Genomic DNA, 17,644 nt, shown 5'->3' with positions numbered 1-17,644 from the left:
TTTCTTTGTCCTTTTGAAGGGGGTCTTTGTGATTTAGTTTCCTGATAGAGATTTAAGCCAGGAGATGAAGAAGCAAGGGGAAAGGGAGTGGTTATGTGGTATAGAGAAAGAGAACCAAGGCCTACTTTCCTGTCTGTCTTTCTTTCCTTGGTGGCATATGCTCTGGGTTTCTTTTAGCCCTTCATTCAAGCACAGGCTAATGGGGGAAAACAAATGGACCCTTATAAAAGGTGTTCATGATAATGCCTTGTTTTTATCTTTTATATGTGTTGTGTGTGTGTGTATACACATATATATATTGCACACGTGTGTGTAAATTGTTTATTGATAGGCAGAGGGAAGGAATATGATCTTTTTCATAGGGTTGAGAATGGGTCTTACCCAAGATCACACTGCTGGGTGGTGGCAGAATGAGACGTAGGCTCAGATTTCCTGAATTCTAGCCCTGATCCCTTTTATACTCCACACTGTGTTCCTTCTAACCTAGAGGCCTTATCTTTAGGTTCTGAATCAGAGCAAGAAGTAGATAATAGGGAAAATTAGGCAGGAGAGGCAGAATTTATTTATTTTTTCCTTTCTTTGCTCTATTTCTCTATTTGTATTTAGCCACACAGATACATGCTCTCTCAGAGTGATGTTATCTTTCACCTACAACTTAACTCAAGAATTATCAATCAGCCTCCAAAGAAACCAAGAACGAAAGGTTTAGTAAATTATAATGGGATTGTTAAGAAACCACATGTCATTTCACTTCAAAAAAGAATTGAACTACTGACAACTCATAAAGGCTGGCTTTAGGAAGTTATTTTATAACTAAAGGGTTCCTTCTGTTGAGAAACTTTCCATGTCCCAATCCCAGGGTAGTAGCTACATACATTCCTAAGTGGTGGTGGTGTCTCGGATTGATAGTTGGAATTTCTTTACTAACTTCAGCCCACTGTGGGACCTCCTAATGCCCTGACCCAACCCCGCTGTGCAGAGCCATTGTGAGTGGATGCCGAGCAACCTAAAACAACAGCAGGCTGCTCTTATGTTGTTCCCACCCAGGAGTGGTGAAAGGGCATAGGAAGGAGTCTGGAGAGCTGTACTACAGCATTGAAAAAGAAGGCCAAAGGAAGTGGTACAAGCGAATGGCTGTCATCTTGTCCTTGGAGCAAGGAAACCGACTAAGGGAGCAGTATGGCCTTGGCCCATATGAAGCAGTAACACCCCTCACCAAGGCAGCAGACATCAGCTTGGGTAAGACCTTTGCTTCCTGAGAAACTGCCTCCGGGCCCCTGCTTTGTGGTGGGAGGAGTGAATTCTAGAGCAGTAAGCATGCTTCCCTAAATCTTACTGTTCCTGTGGTGTTTGAGATGCTGATGAGCTGCTGTTTTCTGGAGCCACTGCCTAGCTCTGTTTCCTTCCTGGGACCAGATAGTAAGTTCTCAGATTCTTCTGGCCTCCCCAGTTCTGCAGGGAGCCAGACATGTTTCGGTCATGCCTGAGACCGAAATGAAATGATGGTGGCTTGGAAGGAGGTTTCTGCCCCCGTGGGAGGTGGAGGAAAAGGTGTGGTGATCTCTAACTCAGGGTCTGCCCAGCTTCTTGAAGACCAGGGCCTCGGACCATGGGAGTTGACCAACCTTTGGCTTATCCTATCCTAGATAATTTGGTGGAAGGGAAGCGGAAACGGCGCAGCAACATCAGCTCCCCGGCCACCCCCACTGCCTCCAGCAGCAGCAGCACAACCCCTACCCGCAAGACCACAGAAAGCCCTCGTGCCTCCTCGGGAGTTCTCTCAGGCAAAAGAAAACTGATCACTTCTGAAGAGGAACGGTCCCCTGCCAAGCGAGGCCGGAAGTCTGCCACTGTGAAACCTGGTAAGTGCTCCCTTTTGCCTCATTCTCCCTCAGACCACTGTGGACTGCAGGGCCAGCTGCTGGGGAGCTGCAGCCTGATAAGTGGCGATGGCCCCTCTGTCCTGGCTACAAAGATGGGGTCCCACACAAGCCCTAGGTGGTACTCCGCTGACTGCATCCACCTTTATGCATCTCCCAGCAGAGTCCAGTAGAGGTAGATAGGACACGAGGTCTTGATTGGAAACATCCATTGACTTCTGAGTAGGTTCTAAGAGGGAAAGAAGTATTGAATTTTAAGCAGATTCAAAATTGGTGCAATTGGTCTTACATCTCTTCCTTTACCTGGCACCATCTTCTACCTCAGGAGGCTCTGCTTCCCCCTCTCTTGCCCTCAGGGTCCTCTGGCTCTCCCACATATCCTCTTGAAAGCTAGTACCTCCCTCTGCATCTCCCCTCCTCGTACTGTTCGCCAAACAACTGTTTTCCAGTCCCTCATGCTTCATATTAACAGGAATTTATCCATCTCTGTTTACAGGGTCTCTGCTATGATCCATTCACAGCCACTGGGGTTCTAGAGACACAGGCGTAAAGGCCTCAGTGTCTGCCCTGAGGGAGCCCTCTCAGTGCAGCAAACTGAAGGACTTCATTGATTGTTACATTGTCCTGGTGCCAGAACTTCTTTTGTTTGCTGTGTATTTGGGTTGTGTCCTCTTCATATCTATCTCACACTTCTGTTGTTTTCAGGTTATGTGAGGCATGGAACTAAGTGCTTCACACATATTACCTCAAATGATCCCTGTGAGGTACAGGTGCTAGAATGCATTTTCCCGGTGAAGAATCTGAGGCACAGCAAAGTGGGCTAACCTCCCCAAGGTGACCTAGTAATCCAGAATTCACACTCAGGCAGTTTGACTTTCAAGTCCAGGCTTATACATACTACAGCAGACTGTTCTCCTCCTGCTGGTTTTGTTTTAGGGAGGCATGACCTGTCTGTCATCTTAGCCTCCTAATGAGGCTATGATTCCGCTTCTCCAAATCAGGTATTTGTTTTGTTTTTGAGGACTTATTGGGGCACTCGTAGCATGGGTGTTCTGGGAGTCCTGGGTTGGCTGGTTCGCTCACCCACCCCCAAGGGTTGGAAACTCGGACAGTTGAAGCGGGCTGGTTTGATGGAGCTCCGTGAACGTGTAAGAACACTATTACCGAGTATTGCGTGCACCATTCTGGTGAGGGTCAGGGATAGGGTGGGAGTATCTGCCAGGGCCATTTCTTGGGCTTTTTGTTGTCTGTTTTTAAGGGCTGTTTCAAAATATCACATATCCTGGGGAATTGCGAGCACTGGGCAGAGAAAGTGGGCTGAAGATTTCCAAATATTTTTTCATTCTTACCTAAGCTTTGTTTGTTTTAGAACCACCACTTTCTTCAAATGATCTCGGAAGTATTTGGTTTCACTGTATAAAAACAATACTAGTTGATTTTCATTTATGAAAATCATGTATGTATCATCATGACTGTAAAATTTAAATACATCACATTTCTCTACACTGTAAATTGGGTCCTGGGTTATTGAGTCCTAGGTTAATGGTCTTTGGTCAGTAGCTCAAAAGAGTTGATCAGGACACTGCCTACCCGTCCCGTTGTGCCCAGTTGGTGGTCTGTAGCCTTCTAGTAACTCTGTTCTGTCCTTTCCAGGGGCGGTGGGGGCAGGAGAGTTTGTGAGCCCCTGTGAGAGTGGAGACAACATGGGTGAACCCTCTGCCCTGGAAGAGCAGAGAGGGCCTTTGCCCCTCAACAAGACCTTGTTTTTGGGCTATGCTTTTCTTCTCACCATGGCCACAACCAGTGACAAGTTGGCCAGTCGCTCCAAACTGCCAGACGGTCCTACAGGAAGCAGTGAGGAAGAGGAGGGTAAGTCCCTAGGAAGCCCTGGGGGCTCTGACACTTGGGCATTTTCTTCCTTTCCATTCACTCTGTGAGCCTGTAAAGGAAGCAGTGCCGGTGGCATCTGGGATCTTGGTCGGGGAAAATGAACGAGCCCTGCTTCTTGATTTACAGACTGTTCCCACAAAACTCCTCTTGGTGGCTCCTCAAAACAACACTGTGAGGCAGGTGGGAGAGAGATCTTACCATCCGCTTTACAGATGAGGAAACAAGCTTGGAGAGGTTAAATAATTGCTTTTTTCTGCAATAATGGTAGACTTGGGACTAGAACCTCTGTTCATTTTATCCTACTGCAGTCATCCAGATCTGTCAAGTTTCTGAATGCCCTGCTGCTTTCCCATCTGTGTTCTAGGGCCAACTGCTAGAGCAAACCCACGTTGGGGCTGAAGTTCAGTCTCTTGAGGTCTGAGCATAAGACTGAGAATGTAGGGTGCCCAGAGCTCTAGGGTCATTACAGACAAACAGCTTCTAAGCTTTTTCAACTCTTGTATCTCTCTTCAACCTTAAACTACATCTATGTATTGCATTTCTACGTTGTCTGTTAACATAGGGTTTGAGTGAAGGCTGCAGTGGGAAGAGGTAAAAGTTGTTTCAACTGTCTAAAGAGTGTGTGCTCTAGGAGAGAAAATAGTCACATACAAATGTATGCACTATTAAGTGACTCAACAGCAGCATCCAGATGTTTCTGCGAAAGCTAAAGGTCCAGATGGGATGATGTTCTGCAGGTTAGAGTTGAATCTTGCAAGAGGGAATTGAATTAGGGAACACGGTTATCATAAAATAGCAGCTCTGCAGATCTGTGATGGTTGGCATTTCAGGTGTGTGGATGACTCTTCGCTAACTAACCAAAACTCTATCTCACCAACCGCAGCCATGTGGAGGTCTGTAGAGACGTAGGAAGGGTGGTTGGGGAGTTCCAGGTAGGGTTTATGCTGTTTGGAAGGTGCATAAACAGAGTGATTGGTAAGATCGGCTCTGGCATGCGGGAGCAGGTGTGGTATGTGTGGGGTTTCAAGGTCAAGTGTGCACCCAGCCTTTTTTGTCAGACAGAATTGAGATAGGTATCATTGGAGATAAGGTTTATGAAGAGTTTCCTAGCCAAGAGTGTAGTTTCACTTTGATCATAATGAGTCCCTTGAGGATTGTGCGAAATGTGCTGTGGCATCAAAACAGTGTTTGTGGTCTTGTTTTCTTTTGCTTTTACAGTATTGCTAGACTCTGGACCTTCCTTATTCTCCAGCACACTCCTAGCCCTTCACTAGACCAGGACTTCATAAGGCAGTTCTCTAGATGTTTTATTTGTGGGTTGGTACAGCATGGTCAAGAAAGCCAGCTTGTGACCCTGGGTGAGATTAATAAACTCAGCTCATAAAAATTCTCTCCATTGCTGATATATCAAATGTTTTTAATCTCAACCTTGTAACCAAAAAGTGAGGGGAGGTAGGCCTTGTCTAAATGAGGAGGAAATTGGGCATTTTTTAGGGAGATTTCCAGGTTTTTTAAAGATTTTATTTGACAAAGAGTGCACAAGCAGGGGGAGCAGCAGACAGAGGGAGAGGCAGGGCTAAGCAGGGAGCCTGATGCAGGGCTGGGTCCCAGGACCCTGGTTTCGTGACCCGAGCCAAAGGCAGATGCTTAACCGAATGAGCCACCCAGGTGCCCTGATTTCCAGGTTTCTTGTGGAAAATGTGGTTATAGTGAACATGTCTGTTTTATGTTGCTCCTTTATCATTGGACATTGCCCAACAGTACCAAAGTCCTTGATATTTTTGGCACATTGAATGTCCCTCAATCTCAAGAAGCCTGAAGACATTTTTACTAAAACAATCTTCTAACAGAGTATTAACAGTTTTAAAGAAAAATGGGAATTTCTTAGATGTTACTTTAGATCAGGAGCTCATAAAATATTTGAATCCATTTAGTGAGACCTATTTATTAATGAATTAAGAATATGGCACCTGGTATTGTTGGGAGGCATACCATCAGGGACCTATCAGCCATGGGGATTTGACTCTACAGTTGGGTTCATTTAGTACCTTTGTCCTTGATTTAGATGATGGAATTAAAAACCTGTTCATTTTAGCCTCTGGTGGGGCAGGGCCACTCATAAGCTGCAAAAAAGAAAAATCCAAAATGAGAAAAAGTAGAGGAGTGGACTACTGCCTAGGTGGGGTAATATTTTGATTACACAGATGCAAAGAAATATAACTGGGGATTAAAATCTAAATAGGTCAGGACTAGAAACAGACCTGGATTAAGCAGACATAACATTGAAGTTTTGGGAAAAAGACCATGCGAGGCCTTGGCAGTAACTCAGCAGTAGAGTGTTGGTACTGAAAATTGTGACGAGGTATATTGAGATGGATCAACAGGATGTGGTGACAAGGCTGAGAAATAGTCCTGCTATATTCTGAGTTTTTTACAACCATTTAGAGTTTCCAGTGTGAGTCTCATTTTAAGAGGATCATGGAGGATGCTTGGTCAAGAGAAGAGCGATGAAGGTGAATGGGCTTGCCAGTCAGACCTACCCCGAGGTGTAGAGGCCTGAGTGTGGGGCACCCTGCACTTCCAGGCAGCTCCAGCAGACAGGGAGGGCACCACAGGGCTGGCCTCTCTGCCAGGGGTCTGCTCTGCCGGCGTTTACCATTGGGCATGAGGGGGATGGGGAGTGGTCCTGGCACTGAACTCTTATGAAATTGGTTGGGTTTTTTATTTGTGATAAGTTCATTAGAACTTAATTTCTCAGAAGTCCTAATTAACTAAAATCTCTAATGTCTTGCTTTTTTCTTTTCTTTTTTTAATGTGTTATTTATATATAAGAGGAGCAGATATTTGGTCAAAAGAAGCAATTTCTAATTGCCTAGGGTCATTACAGCTTCAGCCTCATCTCTCATAACTTCTACTTCACCCTCAAGACTGTAATGCAGTCATTGATGTTCAGTGTCCTGAGGTACTTCAAGATCATCAAAGGTAGATAGTTTTCAATAAAAAGGTTGAAATAGGATTTTTCTGGCTAACCTTCACTTAATCAGTTACATTTTAGAAACCCTACTTACTTTGAGCATTCTGGTTCTTCAAAGTTTTAGTGTATAGGGGGTAAAAATGCTGATTAAGGGGGAGTTTGAAGGCTTTGTTAGAAAAAGTGCTTAATCAGCTATTCTTCGTCTCCACAAGCCAGCAGAATTAGAGGAAATGGGCGTAGTTTGCAGGAGAGATTGAGGGTAGACCTAAGGGACAGCGTCCTGATGGTAAGGGTTACTCAAATTGGAATACCTCACCATGGGAACTGGTTGTGTGTCCATCCCTGTTAACAGTCCCATGACTCAGTACAGAAACCTTTGACGTTTTTAGGTCTAGGACCCACCCCATTTCTCATCTTCCCCACCCCTTCTGCTCTTGTCCCTTCTTTTGGCAGCATTTTGTAATCCTCATGACAGAGCTCTTTCTGACCCATGGGAAAACCTTTGATCTGTCTGTCTTTGGGATATAGTGCTATAGAGATAGCGGGGGGAGTGTAAAAGGAGGCAGTAAGAAGCAGGCTTAAAGTAGCGAATAAGAAACCAACTAGTAATTATGATCTTGGTTGTCTGTTTTTTTAAATAGAATTTTTAGAAATTCCTCCTTTCAACAAGCAGTATACAGAATCCCAGCTTCGAGCAGGAGCTGGCTATATTCTTGAAGACTTCAATGAAGCCCAGGTGAGGAGTTTCTTTGTGTCGCTTCCTGGAGGGGCAGGGGTGAGAAGAGTCTGACAGGGAGGGGACGGGGAGGTTGGGTACACCAGGTGAACAGTTCAGGCACTGGGAAACTGCTACAAGGTTTTGCATGAGATAGAATTTTTACTTGTGTGTAAGGAAGAGAAATTAGAACCCTTGTTTGTTAAAGGCTGTGGTTCTGTTTCTGGGACAAAAGCAGATTCAAATTTGTGTTTAATAGAAATCCCTATTACAGTGTTGCTGATTCTCAGCCTGGAAGGTTGAATACCTGCGATTGGGTTGTCCCTTGAGGGTTCAGGCCCCCAGAAAAACCTGCAGTTGAGGCAGGGAGAGTATCTAGGGAAGTCACTTGGGCCTTTCATTGAGAAAGGAAGCGTTGGGCAGAAGGATAGGCTCAACCGCATTTTGGGTAGTATTTGGAAGTGTTTAGATCTGTCCCCTGCGACTCAGGGCTGCTCTTCAGGGGCTTTCTACAGAAGTCACCAAACCCATTGGTTCTGTTCCTTTTCTTCCAGTGTAATACAGCCTACCAGTGTCTCCTAATTGCGGATCAGCACTGTCGAACCCGGAAGTATTTCCTGTGCCTTGCCAGTGGGATTCCTTGTGTGTCTCATGTTTGGGTCCATGATAGTTGCCATGCCAACCAACTCCAGAATTACCGCAATTATTTGCTGCCTGCTGGGTACAGCCTTGAGGAGCAAAGAATTCTGGATTGGTGAGTATTTGAGAGCCCATCTAGGATGGTAGGCAGGAAGACAGCAAGCTTTTGGAGGGGGAGAATCTAGGTGAGAGTATTTCTAGAAACTAGAATGGTCATAGGATAAATCAGAGAATTTGAGTGAGTTCATTTCAGCAGTTCATCTAGTTTATGTCCCTGAGGTATCCTGGTTAAGGACCTTTTTGAAAATGTGTGAGGATTTCCATGTAGGTTTAGTAGTCTTGACCTCTAAGGTTAAGGGACTAAGTTTTAAGCAAGGCATTTTATTCTCAGTCCCAGGACGGACCTGGACAGCAGAACGACTGTATTAGAAGGCTAGGATCCCAGAGAATAGACATGATTCACAGGAGAGAAGGGGAGTGGTGCCCTAATGCAAGGCTTTGGAAAACATTCACACGTGCCCAAGTCCCTTTGCAGAGGGGCTCTTGTTGGATGTAATCTGTCATGCTGAGGTCTTTTCCAATTCCAAGGTGCTGTGTGTGTCTCTGACTCCTTCGTAGGCAACCCCGTGAAAACCCTTTCCACAATCTGAAGGTACTCTTGGTGTCAGACCAACAGCAGAACTTCCTGGAGCTCTGGTCTGAGATCCTCATGACTGGGGGGGCAGCCTCCGTGAAGCAGCACCATTCAAGTGCCCATAACAAAGGTACCTGGAAAGTGTGTGTGGTGTTATTGCTCCAAGGATGTCCTTAGACCCGTAGGTGTTAGGCCTTGCAGTCTGATTGGTTGACGTTATCCATGTTTCTAAAAGAAAGGGACCACCTTCAAGAGGTGAGCCACTAGGAGTGAGGCACTGGGCTGTTGATGCTTCTCCTGGTGTCCAGTGGTGTATTTATAAACATATCTATAAGGTTAGCATATAGTGATTATAACTTTTCATTTTTGGTTGTGATCAGTAACACTGACATAAAAGGCTTCAGTTTGGGCACAATGCGACATACTGGCTAGGAAGCACATCTTTTTTAATGGAAGGCTAAATTGAGTCTCCTCTCCTCCCTCACCTTCCCCTGCTTCCTGCAGATATTGCGTTAGGGGTATTTGACGTGGTGGTGACGGATCCCTCATGCCCAGCCTCGGTGCTGAAGTGTGCTGAAGCTTTGCAGCTGCCTGTGGTGTCACAAGAGTGGGTGATCCAGTGCCTCATTGTTGGGGAGAGAATTGGATTCAAGCAGCATCCAAAATATAAACATGATTATGTTTCTCACTAAGGATACTTGATCTTAATGATTTTATTCCCTGCTGTTGTGGAGATTGTGTTTTAACCAGGTTTTAAATGTGTCTTGTGTGTAACTGGACTCCTTGCATGGATCTTGTATATAGTTTTATTTGATGGACTTTTATGATAAAATAAATGTTGAATCTCTTTGGTTGTAATAACTGGGATTTCTTCATCCATTTCTTTGAACTTAATTGCAGAACAAATAGCAAGACAAACATAGTACCTTCTCTGCGGTTTCCAATAGGCTTGTAGGAGGACAGCTAGCCAAGGAAAATAACTAAGTGAATTTTAAAATTTTCTGTGGCATCTTTGTCAAAAGGTTATCCTGGGCTGTCTAAAATTTGATACTTCCAAAAACCCGATTTTACAGTAGGCCCAGATCAATAGATGTAGCAAAAGTTCAATGGAATGGGGCACTTCCTGGCAATTAAAAAAAATCTTTTTAGAGTTGAGCTGACCTGTGGGTACTGTACTCTGAGAACTAAAAAGGAAAAAGCCCCAATTGCTGTGAAAGGGCAGCGACTGTAAGCCTGATGGGATGACTTTCTGCAAGGATAAACACGAGAAACACAGGGACAACACTTGGAAATGTTAGCAGCTCTGGCCAGAGGTCCAATTTTATAACTATTATTGCTGTCACGGTTACTAGAAGCTATTCCTTCTCTACCCCTAGCAGCATCCCTGTTGATGTCCTCTCATTCTCTGAAGCAGGAGTTAAAAGGTTTTTCTTGCCAATCAGTAAATATTTTAGGCTTTCTGGACCATTTGATGTGTCACAAATACCTTTGCCATGATAGCATGAAAGCCACCATAGACAATAGGTAAATGAGTGTGGCTGGGTTCCAATAAAACTTTATTTACAAAAACGGGTGGCGGGCCATAGTTTGCTAACTTCTCCATAGACAGCAGTGGAAGGGGTCACCTTCACACAATTGTAGGAAACAGGACGCAGTGTGTGGTAGAGGATATTCTGTCATAGAGATAAGGACCAGAGTCACTGGCTACAGACTGAAGCTGGAATGCTGCATTCTTTTTTCGTATAGAGGGAGTTGTTCAATAAACATTTATTTTGGTTCACACCAAGATGAACATTAATAATTACAGTAATGGTTGGGCCAGATCAAGGGAACCTTAATTCCTGTGGTTCTTCCAAAAGGGGATAATTAGACTCGTAGTTTTCAATATTTGAAATCTAAGAATTTGACCTCAGCTTTTTCTTAAGGACCCCTTTTCTTTGTTGTTAAAATAGTAGTAACACTTTAAATACATTGTCCATACCTAGAATTGCCCTATTTTCCAGTCTGAAATAATTGGAAGTTACTACTTACTGCCGTCTCTCGCAGCTTGAACAGTACCTAGGCACCTTGTAGGTGCTCAGCAAATGGTTGTGTCCAATAGATGTCCTCCGTGTAGTGGGTCTTGCAGGGTCACCACGTGCCCTCCGTGGTGGGTGAGGCAAGAGCTCCCCTACAGTGGGGCAGACCGTTCCACATGGGGAAGGATTTGTACCCACGAATGTTCAGTAGTAGTAGCTTCTAGGAGGAAAAGGTAGGGCCCTCAGTAGGCTGCAGGCATTTGTTGAGTGGCTGGAGAGTGGGCTGTTTTGAATCTTCTGTCAGATTTGGGAACATGGTGAGAGACTATTGATTTGTGAACCAGGTATTTTCACATCCCGAAACTATAAAAGAAAAAAAAGAGCCTCATCAAATATGCTTTCCCAAGATTTTCTTCAAAGAAAGAGGAATCAGGGCAGCCTGTGATCTACATAATGTCATCTTCTAAAACTCAATTTTCTTTGACTCTTGCTGAAATCACTTAGGAAATATCTGCTTGAGGACATCTGAGAGAGAGAAAGGAGAACAATAAAGTGCTTTTTAAAAATAGAAGAGCCCTCTGAGAAAAGCCAACCACCACTGAATCTACTGGATTAAAAAGCTAAGAATTAGAAGGGGCGATCACCTTTCCCTGGCGTGGCTGGGGGCCAGGGAGGCAGGGTGCCTGAGGCTGCAGAGCTGGTTAATGTCAGACCTGGGAACCAACCACAGCCACTCCGCTTCCCAGTTCTTTCTTCCAGCCCAGCTGAGAACTAAAAATCCATCTCAGCATCAGGAGTTTTAGTATTTTACTATGACAATGGCTTTTATTAGAAAATGAGCTTCATTAAAATTAATAAAGATCAAACACACCCCTTTATCTCTCTGAGCTTTAATTAGTTTCCTTGTTTATAAAATGAGGCCATTTGGATGAGACAGTGGCTAACGTCTCCCAGCTCTGGAATTATAACTTGTTAAAAAAGACAGACACACACACACTCTCTCTCTCTCTCTCTCTCTCTCTCTCTCTCTCCTCTCTCTCTCCACAGACTTCCCCGAGGCTGGTTCCTACCTGCCCAGAGTTCCGCCAGCCTGGGTGTAATATTTGTTATAATCTAGTCGTAAGAGTAGTTGAGCCAAATCTGAGTTGATCTGATGGTTCCGAACACTGGAGAGAATCTTGAATAGCAGTGAAGACTGGCGGCTAAAGCCCTGCAGAGAGGAGTCGGGCTGTCATTCCTCTCAGACTCACCAACTGTCCGTGTGGAGTGAGGCGGGAGGGGGGAGCTCGTTGAAAAACTCTTGCTCAAAATTCTACAGCACCAGCTGGCCTTCCCACAGCCTCGCTTCTCTTAGCTCCTAAAAGGTCTTCTTAGTACCGAGTCCACAGATAGCATGACTTTCTGTGGAAGTACACTCCCATTCTCAGTAGGAAGTTAGCATCCGCTTTCAAATGAATATATTCTGTTTTATACTGGGGCCGGGGAGAGCCTGCGTGTTTTTGTTCGAGTCAGATAATTACAATCCCAGTGAAACAGAGTTCGCTCAAGAAAGGAAGGAGGGTGGATAGGAGAATGTGAGAAAAAAGCCAATGCATGTCTGTGGGCTGAAGAAACTATTCACGGCTGAACTATTTTTGAATGCTGAGATGGCACATAACTATCTGCTTCAAAATGAACTGATACCAACATTTTAATCTTTGTATCTTGTTATTTCTGTGTGTACATTATGTATTGGGGAAATGCTTTACTGACGCAGAGGGAAAGCTCATGATTCCCCATTGGCAAAACCACCTCTCCCCTTTGGACAGGGCTGCATACTGCCAACAGCCAGGCAGACTCACCTTCACCAGGATGCTCAGCTGGGCAGCCCCACGTTCATCCAGTGGGCCCAGGTTCTGACTGACCAGCGAGCAAAAGCTGTGACAGAGATCTAGAATTTCGTTCAGGCAGTGAAACACCTACCCAGGAAACAGGTGGTATTAGGAAAAGAAGGAAGATACATGTATGAAATTAAAGATTTGGGAAAACAGAGCTACCTTATTCCCATTCTTTGACCTCAGGAGAGACCATGTCACGTGGCAGTCCTGCCGGCCCCTCCAAACGCAACAAGTGTAAACCAAACTCTTCCCTTCCTGGCAAAGATGCTATCATTCTCTGAGGTACCCCTGCACAAAACTCCCACTGTAGCCACATCACAGCAGTCATCATTTCTTGGACCCACCAAGTGTGCTCCTGCCCTGAGCTTTGCTTCCACTGTCGTTCCCTATACCCGGGATCCTCTCCTTAATGCCAGTTCACGTTCCACCTTCTCAGTGGAGCACTCCCTTCCCCGTGTAGCCGTTAGTGATCCCCCTGCTTCTCTCTCTCTATTATCTGTACTGTTCTCTTGGCCTCTGTTCCGGCCACCTGTGTTGTTACTGATCTGTGTATGTATGTATGTATGTTCTGTTTCTCCAACTAGATTGTGAGCTCCTTAAGGGCAGAGCCATGACTTATACCTCTTTGTATCCCCAGTGCCTTGCATACAGTAAGCACTCAATAAATACTTAATGGTGACCACCTGCGCTGATCTTCTGCTTTTCCCAAGGATGTGCTCATGCCATTCGAGGATAGTCTGCCTGTCACGATGGCTTTTGGTGTTGTCAGTTCACAGAAAGAGCCCTTGGGAGCGGCATCTGTGTAACCAGCTCTCCCCTAGTGCAGCAACATAGCTCCGAATAGGAACAAAAGAGAAGGCTGTAGTGTTTGTGGTGTGGCAGAACTGAGGGAGAACGGCTGGCTGACTTCTGAGATGAAGTGTCATCTATGTAACCTGTATAATCAGAGAAACCATGAGGGGTCATTTCAACCTTCCCGCTTTCTATTCTGGAATTGGCAAGCACTTGTGAGCTTTAAAAAACACTAGTGCCTGGGTTTCACTCCAGAGATTCTAATTTAAGTGCTCGGGATCCCAGATTTTTTAAAGCTTCCAGGTGATTCCCATGTGTAGCCAAGGTTGAGAAGAATTCCCCTGAAGGAGATGTACACACACACATACACAGAGAGGGAGACACTACTCCACTTCTCTGTGAAAACAACTCTCAACTGGTCGATCCCGATCCAAAAGATTGCTAAGAAAGTAAGTACCATATATGCTTTTTGTTAGTCTTTCTGTGGTGTCAGAAAGGTTTTTAAAATTAAATCCTTCCCTTTGAGGGTTCAGCACACATTCTTTCTTCTATAGCTGCTCACTACATCCCTAGGATACAATATTTCAGAAATTCAAAGACATTTAAGTTCCCTTTTAACATTCCCTTTTAGTTTTAAGTTGTGAAAAAGGTCTGAAAATGGAGATCGAGCAATTGTTTAATGATATTTCCATATCCTGGCAACTCGGGATCTAAGGGAACAGTCAGGGGAGAAGCAGTCTGAGGAAACCAACAGCCCTACTTACAGGTTTCAACAAGATAAAGGACTGAGCCAGCAAATTGCTAAGGAAGTGGTCGTGAGCCAATCGGATGCTTTCAAAGTCGCGGGTAGAATTGATCTGATGCAGCAGCTGTGAGAACTGAGACTCCAGCACATCTACCTGATGGGCAGTGACACACAAATACTTTCAGGACCTAGCACATTCTAAGCACTCGAGGACATTAAGATGCCTGACAGTAAGAAAGAGAAATTCTCCTTCCTATTCAAGCCACTTTAAAGCTGACCAAAGGCTCCCTTATGTTGCTTAGCCTTGTAGAAAGTTATCTGCCTAATGCCTAATAACCTCCAAAGTTCTGGCAGATCCCCCCGCCTCATGCCACATCCCCTCCACTGACTGACTTGGTTAAGTCCTACAGATTCCAGACATTCTAGCCAACTCTAAAAATGAGGGCCAAATCAACAGAATTAAATACTGCATTGCTGACAAGAACCCCAAACTCCTCATTCTCCTTCCATTTTATTCCCACTTTCCTCTAAAATGCCACCAAGAAACCCCCCCCCCCGGTGATAAAATCTGTAAAGTTTCTCAACCCCCAACATTTCATCCAATGCAGGATTGCAGCCCCTCTTCAGTAAACCCTGCCAACCTCCCAGACTTTTCTTCATACCCCTTCCTCCTATTCATCCCTCGGCCCAGACCTGGAGATAGTACTGAAGATTATCCACCAAGAATGCCATGTGATTTCTTAGGCGCCACTTGACTGCGTCGGTCTGGTTGGACTTGAGGTGCTTGCGCTGCATCTGGAGGGCCCAGCAGTGCTGCAGCTCGGCCTGCACCCGGCGCACGCTCAGTAAGTACTTGAAAACAACATTGTACCTGGGACAGAAACGTCAGGCTCTTCAAGAATACAACTTCACTCCCCACCTCACCTGCATGACACACCCTAGGACTCTGTGCCTGCCACCCGTCCCCCAAAAGGCAGGAAGGAAAGGAGAATGGCTAGAGCCATGGATGAATTTACTGTGGCTTATTTATATGGTGGAATACTACATAGCTGTCAAAATGAATGCGCTTCAGCTGCACAACCCAAGATGACCCCTAGCAATAGGATTCTGAATAAAAAAGGTAAATCTCAGATTACATATAGCCTTATATACTTTTTAAATAAGGCTTAATAATAATAAAATAATGTTTAATAAAACCACCGAGTAGAAAAAAAACATACTTTGAGCTCTAGCCAGAGCACAACAGCTGCCGTCCTCCAACCACGGCAGGGGCCAGCACAGGATTTGAGAGATTCATAAATGGTGTGGGGACGGATTCCACAGGCGACCACTAGCCAAGCATGCTTCTCCAGCCTCCCTTCCCCTAGAGCTCTGCTTCCTTGGCTTGGGGACATGAGGTCCTGACGGAGCCGAGCAACAGCACCTGGCAGGCTCTCAGGATAAAGAACAAAGCTGATCCAAGAGCCTCTTACCACGTTGGCCACGACATGTAATGTTATAAAACTAAATATTAAAAGGACAGAAAACATGGCTGTGGGAGAGTGGTGACCTTGGGCTGGGGAAGCCAAGGGAGTGAGTGAGACTGGGAAAGACCATTATTTTCGGTGTTCCAGTTTCTGTGCTGGGAAGTGGTTTTATGGTGTATGTGTAAGAAGGAAGGAGGGTCTTGCATGGAGCAATAATAAGAATGTGTTAGGAAGCAAGGATTTCAGTTAATCTGATTTTCTGTCCTAAAGAAGAGAACGCAATCGAAGGGTCCCTAATTCCTGCCTCATAGCAAGCTCAGGGGCTAGCTGCCTAATGCTGAGCCCTATGCTGAGAACACACATGGGAAGAACAGCTGATTCCTAGTGGAACTGGATATATTTACTTGTTTGTAGGCAGATTTGCAGAAACCAATCTGATTTGGTTTTTAAAATCATCTATTTCTAATGGAACAACATAGTAAAAATAGTACACCTTGTTTGGATTCTGACTTGAACAAACCGAAATATAAAAAGACATTTTTGGCTAACTGGGAAAATTTCAATCTGCACCAGATACCAGATAAGGACTTATTGTTAATTTTATTGGCTGTGATACTGCATTGTAATTACATTAAAAACATGCGTTTTCCGAATTGCACAGCAATGGAGTGAAAGGACATGTCTGGGCTTTGCTGTATAAGGCTCTAGCGAATACAAGAGATGGAACAAGCAGCATAATGTTGACTGTTACTGAAGCTGGATAATGTATATGTGGGGGATCATTATAGTCCATACTTTGTTTATATTTGGAAATTCTCATAATAAAAAGTTTTAAAAAATACATCTGAGATTGATTTCTTCAAGGGTGTTCAGAGTGTATCAGGTGAGGATGTAAATGTTTCCCTGTGGGACACTGGGAGCTGTGAAGGCTCAAGGACAAGGCCCGTGCAGCCTCCTCAGGTGGGCTGTGGGCTCTATACCTGCCACAGAAATCTCCCTCGACCAGCCTCGTCTTCTCCAGTTCATGCCTAGGCTCTCATACCCTAAGCTCTACCCAAAAAGGTGAGAGGACTGTGAACAGGAGCAGAGAGATGAAGAGAGGCCCTATTGTTCATTTATTTCCCTTTCCTCCATTCCTCTAGTCGGAGCACAACAGCTGCCGTCCTCCAACCACGGCAGGGGCCAGCACAGGATTTGAGAGATTCATAAATGGTGTGGGGACGGATTCCACAGGCGACCACTAGCCAAGCATGCTTCTCCAGCCTCCCTTCCCCTAGAGCTCTGCTTCCTTGGCTTGGGGACATGAGGTCCTGACGGAGCCGAGCAACAGCACCTGGCAGGCTCTCAGGATAAAGAACAAAGCTGATCCAAGAGCCTCTTACCACGTTGGTCCCGCTCCTGTATTCCACTCCAGCTTAGCCATCCCCACCGCCTCTCCCTGGGTAAGAAGGTGATCTCTCTGCAGTGGCTCAAGTCCACAGCAAACACTTGGGCTTAGAAAGTCTTCCCAGGTAGATCAACAAAAGATTGCAAAAGTTTTAGGGAGGAAACTTGCTAGTCTGATGGAATTACCCACAGCCAGCTTCTCCATGTGGCGCCCAAGACTGCACCTTCCAGAGGCCACAGACTGGCAGGCTGTAAACTGCCGACTTTGCAACTTAAAAAATGACAACAGGGGCGCCTCTGTGACTCTCGATCTCAGGGTTGTCATTTCAAGCCCCATGTTGGGTATAGAGATTGCTTAAAAAATAAAACCGTTTTTAACAACAAACGCACACAACCACCACCACCACACTGATGATTTGAGGGTTTGACCCTCCTGTTCGTCCCAGCACCCAGCACCCCCCATGGCCTCGTGTCCACAGCTTCACCTGCTAAAGTTTTCTGTCCAGTCCACGAAGGCATCTGAGTTTGCAGCCTCTGATTTACAGACTGTGTGCAACCACCAGCTGCGTGGTTATCTTGCTCCCACCAATTCTATCCCTTGATCATTTCTACCCTTGGAAGTCAAGTC

At 45.2% G+C, this 17,644-nt stretch overlaps 2 protein-coding genes across 11 annotated transcripts in view; one reads left to right on the top strand and one right to left on the bottom strand.

Annotated features, from left to right (window-relative positions):
* The window catches only part of TP53BP1 (tumor protein p53 binding protein 1), a 98,818-nt gene extending 89,228 nt beyond the window's left edge, over positions 1-9,590 (top strand). For 6 of the 10 annotated variants that reach the window (XM_034994089.1, XM_034994093.1, XM_034994088.1 and 3 more), the window contains 7 exons: positions 1,048-1,239; positions 1,647-1,862; positions 3,534-3,749; positions 7,386-7,480; positions 8,014-8,213; positions 8,717-8,862; positions 9,237-9,590. In XM_034994089.1, coding sequence (XP_034849980.1) covers positions 1,048-1,239; positions 1,647-1,862; positions 3,534-3,749; positions 7,386-7,480; positions 8,014-8,213; positions 8,717-8,862; positions 9,237-9,424 — 1,253 coding nt within the window. In that variant the 3' untranslated portion in view covers positions 9,425-9,590. Of the gene's footprint in view, positions 1-1,047; positions 1,240-1,646; positions 1,863-3,533; positions 3,750-6,610; positions 6,989-7,385; positions 7,481-8,013; positions 8,214-8,686; positions 8,863-9,236 lie in introns of those variants that run through there. The other 4 variants (XM_034994091.1, XM_034994090.1, XR_004677297.1 and 1 more) reach the window with 4 other exon arrangements.
* An 875-nt stretch (positions 9,591-10,465) lies between these two features.
* Positions 10,466-17,644, bottom strand: part of TUBGCP4 (tubulin gamma complex associated protein 4) — a 36,196-nt gene continuing 29,017 nt past the window's right edge. The window contains exons 14-18 of the mRNA XM_034994112.1: positions 14,858-15,035; positions 14,184-14,318; positions 12,592-12,708; positions 11,821-11,960; positions 10,466-11,113 (exon numbers count right to left, since the gene is read on the bottom strand). Of these exons, the coding sequence (XP_034850003.1) occupies positions 11,101-11,113; positions 11,821-11,960; positions 12,592-12,708; positions 14,184-14,318; positions 14,858-15,035 (583 nt within the window). The 3' untranslated portion in view covers positions 10,466-11,100. The remainder of the gene's footprint in view (positions 11,114-11,820; positions 11,961-12,591; positions 12,709-14,183; positions 14,319-14,857; positions 15,036-17,644) is intronic.

Source organism: Mirounga leonina, unplaced genomic scaffold, assembly GCF_011800145.1.
Source record: "Mirounga leonina isolate KUSES-001 unplaced genomic scaffold, KU_Mleo_1.0 Mir_91, whole genome shotgun sequence".
Classification (NCBI taxonomy): Eukaryota; Metazoa; Chordata; class Mammalia; order Carnivora; family Phocidae; genus Mirounga; species Mirounga leonina.
Note: the sequence above shows the minus strand (reverse complement) of the source record. Positions and strands in the feature narration are given on the sequence as shown.